Below are 11,512 nucleotides of genomic sequence, written 5' to 3' on the forward strand. Positions count from 1 at the left end.
GTCCATAGATGTAAACATATACAACTAATATATACACAAATTCTTGTATAAAGCGATTTTATACAAATTTTTAAAAAAATAAAAATAAAAAATGTTCCGTGTTTCAAAGTTCACACAATAATGTACAAGCATTTTCAAATGAATGACAACAATTTGATTCTTTAATTAGAGAGAGTAGGCTTTATTTGGTACTTAGCAAATTAATTTTAGCAGAAGCAGATTAATAAAGCAGATTATATATGACAGATTGAATTGACAGGTTTGACTAGCATATTTCAATTAGCAAATTTAAAAGAAGCGTTTGGTAATTAGCGGATTTAGGTTAATAGATTGTTGTATCTATGTGTAAATGGTTGTCATATTCATTTTTCACAATCTACTAATGTGAATATGCTGGGGGAAGCAGCATATTGAAAACAGTAAATTGAGGTCCAATCTACTGTTTTAATATGTCATTCACCAAACACTCAAATTAATAGATTGGTGAGTCAAACATGCTAAAGGCCTTAAATATGCCGAATATTTATCAATCCGTTGCTTATCAAACACTCCCCTAGTCTATATTCCAAGGGTTCTTTATGTGTGGTTAATCTTACAACAGCAATTCAAAAATCGAGAGGCTGATCTATAGCGCTGAATTATTTATTATATTAAAAAAAAAAAAAAAAATTGGTAGTTTCTGTTTAGAGCTGTTCAATATCTCCACCAAACTTTGACAATAATGTGATTTGTTGACGAATGAGTGAATATCTAATTAAGCCACCAATTGAGGAAGAGGAAGAGGAAAAAATAACATTCTTTTGGTTAAGACGGTCTTAACCAAGAATTCGTGTTTAAGCAATTAAAACAACAAGGGTTTTTCTATCCTGCCTACATAGGATAACAAACCCAAAAAGGAAATAATTAAATGTATTTATTGTAAATAAAAGTGAAAGTGAGAAAATATTGCAATTTTCAATAAAAACATCATTTAATTATTTCCTTTTTAGGTTTCTTATCCTATGCCTAGTGGGCATAAGTTAGAAAAACCGTTGACAAAGAAATGATTATGTATGCGGTTTTAGATCTTAACTCGTCAAAAACGATAAGCAATTGGACAGACACCGATTATTAATAGCTTAGCTAGTTTTTTTTTTTTTAGACAAACGTAATAGCTTAGCTAGTTAGCTGGTAAAATTATTGATTTATAGTATTCTCTACCTAGATTCAAAACCCATCACCGTTAAAACTATCGTTTTGACTTTCTTTATAACATAAAAGAAATGTTGTGACCGGTAAAATACACAATTGGCAAAAAATCAAATACTCAACAAGAACCAAATCTTACTACCAGCCATAGATCTAATGGAATAATAGATATCTCGATTTACTGAAACTTCGACCAATTCAGTAGCAAAAAAACTGCCTTGGTTTCAACTCGACCTCAACGGATCCAAATTATACACACTAAACGACCACCTGTAATTGTATTACCAATACGATGAAACATATGACCACAAGGCAATGCACTCGAGCCTAACTTGGTAGTACTCAAAAGGAGATCACATTACTCAGTTTTCTGCGAAAAAATTGGCTCCACCAGTCAATATGCCAGTCACAGGATGCAGTCTCAGTATTAGTCTTATATAAAAGCACCACTACTTCGTCCTCCCCTACGACTGTGTCTGTCATATGCAGTGTTGATCTTGTCGACAAGCTCGTTCATTGCACTACATAGAAAGGAAAAATAAACAATTTCAGAATATTGTCAGTAATTTAAGTCATGAACACGTCATACACTTCTTCCGCCTCATTTATTGTATTTGTCATCTAACCATATACGTAATATTTAGGCAGACAAAGTTTTTCTATTCACTTCACGTCTAGAAATCATAGGCAATCTCTCTTGAGTGGCGAAGTTCAAAGTTCAAACACTACCTTCACTGACCACTCAGAAACACACATTCTTAGACCACGCATAATTTGTCGTGTACAAGATAGTATTCTGTATCAGATATGAAAGGAACCCAAATCTTCATGTATTCCTCATTTTATTATAAGGTTAATTAATGGGTTGGTTTCACATGAGCGACCCTGCCATAATCTCACAGGAATTTTGTTTTGGGAAGAAGCCCTCAATTGGCAAATTTGTGTGCATCACTAATTTTGCTAGTTGCTACTAGAGATCACAAATTCACAATATTTGAATCTTTTATCAAAATAATGTTGAAAAATAGAAAAATTATCATGTTGGGTTGGTAAGAAACTTAAAAAAAAATTATTAAATTAAACAAAGACCCTATCTTTTTCTTTAGCAATTTCTTTAGTCACCTACCTCTTGTAAGATTTGACTCTATTAGCTCTCTTTTTTAGCCTAGGAGAGCTTTTTGAGTCATATATCTTAAGAATGATGGTCTAAATTAAGAATTTTAATAGAAATTTTTTTAAATATAGTATCTTGAATGATTGATTAGGGCAATGAGAAGTTGTGAAACCATTTTTCTCAAAGCCTTATTACTCCTTAATATTCTTGCATTATTGTAAGTCTTGAAACATTGGATCTTTACTTGTTTCTTCCGTCTTCTTGAAATTGGATTTTTTTTCTTTTGGGCTTTTGAAGATTTAGATTTTCTTTATGAGAGTTTTCTCTTTGCCCTCATTTTTCTTGGTCTTATTTTGATTTACTTGGTATATTGAAAGTCTTTCACTTTCGTTTACCGCTCACATCCGCGAGGATGCTATAGGTTGATTTCGATTAACCTAGTTTCTTTACCTTATCAAAAAAAAAAATCCCAATCACCATATACCAATACTCATTCTCTTACCACCACTGTACTCCTCCCACCTCACCACCCACAGCAGCCAAACGACCATGTTCAAAAGGCATTGCAGAAATGAAAGAAAACAGGTTTAGCATCAAAGGATTGAGTGGCACTTAAATTTTATGACATCGGGTTGAGACGGGGGAAGGGAGGGGGAAATATGCATATACATTACCTTGAGCTGTTAGTCAGCATGGCAAGATATGTAACCAGCAAGGTGTCATTGTATTCCTGCAAAACAATACCCAAATGCAAAAGTCACCACGTATATAGCAGGCTAATGATAAGATTCACATTGTAAATTACATCTCTGATTAAAGAGAAATTCACATAGCCGGAAATAGGAATTGTCAAAGAGTACTCACCATCAAAAAGTCATCTTGAAATTTGCTGGACTCAATAGCAGGCAATCTCCTCACAAGACTTGAAACCTGTCTCATCAATGCATTCTCGCAGGGAATCTCGCCTGCAATGCAGTAAAGTTGCAATTAACCTAACAGGCATTCTTATTGGTCCACAATCTATCAAGATGATGTACAGTGTATGAATCTTATAGCAAGTTCTGGGCTAGACGAAGTCATGTTAAAGCCAAGCTAGACACCTAAAAGCAACATTACTAATTGTCGAAGTTAGCTACGCAGCCATACTTGGTCACATCAAAATTAAGGCCGCCTAGGAGGAAATAATAAGTCTTGTTGATATTCAACTGATCACAGCCATAATAAAGAGGAGCACAGAGGCACGGAAGTATCCTTCATCACTAATAGAACCATGATTTACTAGCTTTAGCAACACCTCCACCCTGCTCCCCCTTTCCCCTTCTTTGCCTACCGCAACCCTTTTATAGAAAAAGTATTAAAATACCTTTCTCCATAGCAAGAAGATATTGATGAAGTACTCTAATCCGGCTATTCAACATCTTTATAGCACTGTGTATACCAGTCAAATGGGCGGCCACTGCATATAGAACAGAAAATGTGTTACTCAATGCTTTAAATGAAGCAGATTAAAACTGAAACTTCAGAATAATCTTAATATGAGAGTAAAACAAAAACAACAGGGACTCACGTTGGGTAGCAGCAGAGCCTCCATCAGATGGTTTAAGATGCGCCACATGGTCCACTGAGATCCTTTCAGCTTCAACAGTCTGCAAAGGGAAAAGGTATAATGTAATAACACCTCCAAATTAAATATGCAGAGATGGACGCAAAGAAAGATCGAAAAACTACCTCAATGTTGTAGCTTGAACGAACAAAGATTAGCTGAGGAAGACCATCTATGACATGCAGTTCTGTAATCCACAAAATATATTGATCAGTAGAAGAATAGCCAATCTTAATCCTAATACACAATAAACGCAAACTACAAAACAAAGATGTGTTTACGTGAAAACTTGCAAATAGTGGAGTCTGATGACAATAACTATAAAACAGCAATAAAAATACTCTGTACAACAAATATAGACTTGCTGAAAGTATGTGATATTGATTAACTCATCACGCCATCACCAGCAAGTATAAACTAGAAAAAGACTTTTTGGTTGATAATGATGACAAGGAGAAGCTTGTCGAACTAATGCAAAAGAGATAAAATAAAAGTGGACGACTAATGATAATCCTGAGTAAATCCACTTCAATTTTTCAACTACTACTTGAACATAGGAGCAATATGTATAACACCAAAACTGGGGACAAGAACCCTATTTCGTGTTTGGAAAATCAGCATCTTGCAGACATAAATGTTAAATGATAGAAAAAACAAAAATAGAGTGGTTCAGCATTTCAGTGTACGCCTACAGAAAGACCAAACTCCACTATGTAGTGTCACCAAGTAAAATAATTGAAGGAATGAAGGCCCAAAACGAACACATACGAACTTAAATTTAATACCAGGCTTCCATTTCCAATAGCAATAGTGCTACCACGTACCACCATCATAAGTATTTAAATTAACCCATATATTATGATTTTGCTAAATGCAAAAGCATAAAACAGTTTAAGTGGAACATAATTAGAAGGAGAGTGCAAATGGCAGAAACAGATGCCAACGTGATACATTATTGCAAGAACTTGAGATGGCAAATAAACAATAACAAAGGTACAAATATTATAGACATACATCAACTACTCCTAAAGAGTAAGAGATAATAAAACATACCACTTTCATAAATGGTTACAGGAAGATCCTTTTGTGCATGGTTGATGGCTGGGTTGAGAAGAACATAAACAGGGCTTTCATTGATATCCATCAACTGTATAACAATCAAAATCGTAATAAGGTAAGAAAATTCTAAAAATAATGTTGAACCCTAAAAAGTTTTAAAATGGCTTCAGAAGCGCATTAGCAGTAGCCACAGCAACAGTATATACTTCAGGGCTACAACAGTTACTTTGATGGACCCCAACATCGATTCAACCAGTTCTCCTAATTTCAGTGCTGGAATATGAGAATTAAACTAGTTTAAACATGAAAAATAGTGGACACTTCTTAGTACTTACTACTAACATAATAAAAGTTCGGAAGTGGTTGACTGATTTGGCAATTAATTAACAAGAGACATAAAGGGAACATTCCCAACAAAACTACTTGTTACAAAATAACTTCTCCAAACAGTCTGGACCTCTTAGGAAGTTAGGAACATCCCTGATTTGGGGCTTTGGAGATAATTCAATGCACTGAAACTATGAACGGAACTTAATCAATATTAACAGAGCATAAGTTTGGAAACCGTTGGCTTATATGCAATTAATTCACACGAGGCATTTACAGACCAACCCTGATTTGGCTTTGCAGATAACTGCATATGCTGAAACTGTGACATATACATAGATCACCACCAGCAGGCACTGGCAAAATCTTTTGCATATGAGTATCAACCATCCTTATTCCTCCTCTCCATTATGGAATTATAGAACCTTAATTCATTTTATCAGCAGATTCGTATACGGATTAATATACTGTGTTTCTAACCCACTTAGATTGTCAAGAGAAAGCACATGAGATGCAAATGCATACAAACAATAATCAGAAGAAGCGACTCACAGCTTTGTGGATGAGCATATCAGATTCTTGTGCCTCTGTTCCAGTTGAATACCATCCTAGTATATAGAAATTCGGGAACACCTTCTTGTCTGTCCACAAAAAAGATCGCATAGATTAATTAATTAATTAATATAATAAATACAAGTAAATGATACTGTTACAATAAGCACAACATAAACATCCAAACAATCACAAAAGTAGGGGCAATGTACAGCTGTGTACCAATTAATTGACTAGCATTACAGAAAAGGGGCGGGACAATGAGGTACTTACGTTATATAAATGGAACTCTCTTTTATGTTTTTTTATTAACAAAGGTAAGTGTAGGGGGCGTGAACGCTACATACTGAACTTCATCAAGACCCAACTTTTTCCCTACTGGAGCAATTAGTTAAAATACCGAAAACGAGGACACTTATTAACGTGAACCTTAGACAAGGAACAATTACTAACGTGAACCGAAATAGTATGCAATCTGACACCCTGGCAATTGACGTCAAAAACTCAAAATAAAGACAAAAAGTTAAAGAAAAGGGCGTAGCACAAGCAACGAGAAATATAAACTAAAAAAGAAAGCAAATAAATAAGATAAGATTGACAGGCCAATGTTGGTCATAGCATATTGTTGTTCAAGCCATCAAGGTTATCATGCAAATTTTTGAAAGACGTTTCAGTTATTTTGAACCGAGTGAACTTCAGAACTAAGTGCTTCAACTATATTTTCTCAAAAATACTTAGGGGGCGTTTGGTTAGGGGTCTAAAGGAAAGGGAAAGAGAATCAACATTGATGATTTCCTTTGTTTGTGTTTGTTTGATACAAACAAAGGGAATGGGGTTCCCTCCCTTACCCTCAAAGATCTCTACATCCATTCACCCCACCCCCCAAGGTAACCATTCTCTTTCCCCCTCACTACTACCACCATTCTTCCCTGAAATTAAATACCACTACTAACTTTCAGACCCATCTCCCACCACTACCACCTACCACCAACCGTACGTCGGCACCAACGACCCCCACAGTTTCCGACCACAGTGGCCGACCCTTCACCTATTCCCCACCGTCACGCACATATCCTGCTTCATCACCGACGACCTCACCCCTAAACCTCTCCCCCAAACCGAAAAAACCTCCCCCGCCACCATAAACACCAGGAGGATCTAGCGTTTCTGGGGGGGGGGGGGTGGAGGAGGGTGTCTCCGGTTGAGGGAAGGGGATCTTAGGTGTGAGGCCGCCAGTTTTTATAGTCGACCTAGGGATAATACGAGGGTATGGTCGCGACAGGGAGGCCGAGGCCGGCAACGAGCTGCCAGGGGCGTCGCCTTAGATGGTGTTAGTAGTGGTGGTTGTGGGTGTTGGTGGTTTATGTGGTGATGGTTGGTTGGTAAGTGAAGCCATTTAGTTTTGTTTTATTTACCAACCAAACAAGTCCATAAATTAAAGGGAATTGATTCATTTCCCCTCCTTCCGCTTTCTTGATTCCATTCCCTTACCCTTACCCTTTCCCGAACCAAACGCACCCATATGTTTTCAACAAAAACTCCGGGTCATATCTATGTTCTCAGAACAACATCACGGGGCAAAGCACAATCAACAATAAATAGGATTTAAGTATTTAACAGAAAACCCTTCTTATCTGGCCACAACAGAAAACAGTGATTACAGCAATACCACCGTCAATAACAACAATTATTGCTCCTGCTACTATAATCAACATATGAATAACCGATTGGCATCAGAAGATGGTACAGTGTGATTGCATGCCAATAAAGCGAGAATGTATCCTGACCTAGTGACCTACACTAACTAAGTTTTAGACCTTTTGCCTTGTAGGGCAATAAATGCAACGAGAAGAAATAAACCACGTGTTTTAGTATCAAATCAACAGAAAGACACAAAACTCTGCAAACAAGCGCTTTACTCTATTGCATTACTAATTCACCCCTACAATTTTCGGTCAATAGTTACCACACCTCTTATCAAATTCAGGCTCTGCCACAACAGGAAGGGTAGCTCGTGCCAGGTAATGAAAAATTTTAAATTTGCAGTTCAAAGTTTTGATCTTTCTAATTACTCCTTTAATTTTTTGCATTCACAGGCTAAAAATCCTGGTTCCTCCACTGAGAGTACCATCATCATCAAATCAAAACTACAAACAACACTAAACTCTAATCTTCACAATCACAACAACGACAAGCATCAAACAATGGTACAAATCCCGGCTCTATTTCACCTAATTGCAGTACTAGTTTCCCTCCTAAATTTTTCGCCCTCGCTTACTACAAATCCTGGTTCCGTCACTAAGAGTACCGTCATCACCATCAAATTAAAATTGATGAACAACACTAAACCCTAATCATCACAATCACAATAACAACAACAATATTCAAAATCGAAAGAGTAATTGAACAATTAAACACTCACAAAGCTCTTGTTTCTTCTCAAGAAAAACACGATCAAGAGAATTAGTAGCAGGATCAAACAATAGTTCAAAACTATTAAAGATCTCAACTGTTCTTCCCCTTTGACTACCAATCACACAACCATAAACCCTAGGCACCGTCACCGCAACCGTCGCCGCCGTAGCATCGCTGGAACTAGAGCCGGAACCACCGCAACAACCGCTGCCATTGTTGAGAGGTAGAGATTGAGACCTAACCCTAGTAAAATGATCCGATATGTTGAGAATTACGAGAGGGTGTAGCTTGAATGTTAGTCCACTGCTTGATGAATCCGCCATTGAAGAAGTGTTTGAATTGTGAAGAAGAAGAAGAATTGATTGATTGATTGTTTTTGTCGGGTGAAAGAGGGGAAATTAGTGAGAATTAGGGTTTTGAATGGAAAGAATTAAAATATAATCACGAGACTATGTTACGATTTTTTATCGTTGAGGTCTTTTTATTTGGTGTCTTGACTTATATGAGACCTGGGCGAGTGGCTAAGGGGTAGAGCAGGAAAACCGGACCGGGCCCAACTCGGAAGGCACGGGCATAGCACAACACGATACGGCCCATGGGCACGGGCACGGCACGACGGGTCTTAAGGCGGGCTACGTCGCAAGAATTAGTGCTTTGGCAAGAGCACGATGGCAGGCATGGCGAATTAGGAGTAAACAATTAAATAAAAACAACCTAAGTAGGACGGTGGCTGGGCCACGGTGGAGGAGGTGAGTTCAGAGATGAGTCGGGATATGCAAGGCTCACAAGATGATGGAGGTCTGAGGTCCCATGTAACAGCACCACCGCTCCTAAAGGTCTCCCCTCTACAGAGGATTGAACGTCTTCAGTGCATCGACGACCGCGTCAGGAGTATAGAGTTGCTTTGATTGTGCATAATTTACAAGTTGGAGAATCCGTAATTTTGTTCTGTAAATTAATTGTCTTTATGAGCTCTTCCATTTGAAAAAAAAAATCTCACTTTCTAAACTAGTAGTCTGGTGTAATAGTCGGTTAATTTTTTTTTCCCGAAACAGTTTGAACAACAATAACTCTCATTTGAGAGTTTTTCCCAAATTTACTGTCTTGAGAGGGTCTTTGGTCACAAATAGTATCCTACAACTAGTTGTATAAGAGCTATGTACAACCGCGTCAAAGTTATCGAGCTCTCACACAAAGTTGTTGAGTTATTTTAGAACTTATTGAGCTATTTTACGAAGTTATTGAGCTTAATAATTATTCTGTTAAGCTCAACAACTTTGTATCATAACTCGATAATTTTGTTAATAGAGTTCGACAACTTTGTAACAAAGCTCCACAACACTGAATAAGTTGTATATACAACCGGTTGTATAATACATTAACTGGTCTTTGGTTTGAAAAAAGAAACGATTTTGGAACTAACTTGTTGTCTAATAATTATAAACAAATAAAATTACAAAAGTAAAAATTAATTTAAGTGAAAAAACAAAGTTTATCTTCGCAGTACACTTTTTACTTAATTAATACACTACTCTCTTTTTCGCAATATTTCCATTATTTCATTTACACGACTTAATGATAATTGGTATGCAAAATGGGCCTAATTTGAGTTTATTTCTAATATTTGGCCCAGCAAAATTCATATTAGTTGTGGGTCGAATCAAGTCTCTTTGAGTTTTCAGCTATTTTCAAGTCTTTATTAAGGTATATTTTGAATTAGGTCGAACGTGTCTAACTATTCAGCTATTTTGATGTCACTGTGATCACTTTCTTAATGGTGTAAGCATTTAAAATGAAACAATAGGGACAATTAAATTAAGGATTATTTCATATGAATAATCTATCGTATTACTGACTTGTTGTCTATCTTATATTAATTCATCCTCCATATTAACTCACAATCATACAAACTATCACTGCTTTTCTTCTTTTTACTATTCATTTCATCTTCTCCTTTTTCTTTATTATATTCTGCCTTTCTTCATTTTCTTCCTTCATTAACATTATTGAGAAACTTCTCCAAGACCAGATAAACACAAACAGTGCATCTTCTACTCACATCTTTGCATCTTCTACTCATATCTCTGCAACTCCTACCATAAACCCTCTTGCTTCACTTCTCAAACTTCTGAATAAACTCTTAAATCCGCCTCAAATCAAACCACATAAGAAAACAAATGAAATTTCCTCAAAAATTCCACCTAAACCTAAACAAATAATGGGATAGAGGGACTGAGTAATTTTTTGCAGCGTTAATTTTGCCATTTTTGTGTGATCTGAAAAGGAGTTTTTTTAGCTTAATGGTTTAAGACATGCTTTTCGTGTTTGATTTGAATGTTTATAGTTTTAAAAGCGGGTATAGAATTATATTTAGCGAGTTCTTTGAGAAAAAAAGGTCGAGAAAGGATAAAGAAAGAGTTTATCGGAGACGGAATTTTTTTTGCAAGACGCGGTTATGGCGACTACCAGGACCATAGTCATAGAAGATTCTTGTTTGGAAGATTAACACAAACTCTCTTCCAGTGGGGAGTGAATTTGAAAAAAAGAATATGGAGTGGAATTCCTCTTGTACAATGTGTAATCAGGGAGGGAACATGAGGGAAACATTGGATCATCTCTTCCGTGATTATGAGGTAAGTTCGAGAATTTAGGCTGGATCAGCACCGGGCATCAACACTAGCCAGTCTATGAACATTGAGATCGGAGACTGGATTTTATATTTGGCCATACTGGAGGATAGTGTTACTCGCATTCTGCAGTTTCTGGTGACTCTTGTTGACATTTGGACAATGTGAAACAACATTATTTTCCATGGAGAAACATTTAATCCAATAACTTTCCTTAAGTGGTATCGGAAGATGGTGGATTTGGTAATAAAAGCAGAAAGAAAAGACGATGATGATGGCAAGAAAGCATCGGGTACTATGGAGGAAAGGTATGATAACACAATTGAAAATGACATTGATGTTCATATGCTACGTGAGGGTAGACTTGTCTATGCCATTGGGGGTTATGACTCGTGTCATTTAGTACGAGTTCAGGTTGATGCAAGCTCAGAGGATTCTTGTACCGCAGCGTTTGGATAGGTTGCTTTTACAGAAGAGGGGGAAGTCAGACTTAAAGAAAGCATAAAAATACGTGTTGAATCCCTTCTTCAAGCGGAAGCCTTGGGGGTGATGAATGTTATTGAGTGGGCCCACCGGGAAAGTATTCTGCACCTGGAAATCTCTTCGAATTGTCTTCAGCTCCTGACA

General features: G+C 36.8%; 1 protein-coding gene across 1 annotated transcript; it reads right to left on the reverse strand.

Moving 5' to 3' along the window:
• Positions 1-1,303: 1,303 nt before the first annotated feature.
• LOC141596033 (COP9 signalosome complex subunit 6b-like) lies at positions 1,304-8,731 on the reverse strand. Its single transcript, XM_074416032.1, has 9 exons — positions 8,266-8,731; positions 5,844-5,932; positions 4,959-5,052; positions 4,031-4,092; positions 3,870-3,948; positions 3,666-3,758; positions 3,167-3,267; positions 2,977-3,032; positions 1,304-1,709 (listed from the first exon to the last, which is right to left on the reverse strand). Exons 1-9 carry the CDS (start codon positions 8,579-8,581, stop codon positions 1,622-1,624), a joined length of 978 nt encoding a protein of 325 aa, XP_074272133.1. The 5' UTR covers positions 8,582-8,731; the 3' UTR covers positions 1,304-1,621.
• Positions 8,732-11,512: the final 2,781 nt, after the last annotated feature.

Source organism: Silene latifolia, chromosome 8 (genome assembly GCF_048544455.1).
Source record: "Silene latifolia isolate original U9 population chromosome 8, ASM4854445v1, whole genome shotgun sequence".
Classification (NCBI taxonomy): domain Eukaryota; kingdom Viridiplantae; phylum Streptophyta; class Magnoliopsida; order Caryophyllales; family Caryophyllaceae; genus Silene; species Silene latifolia.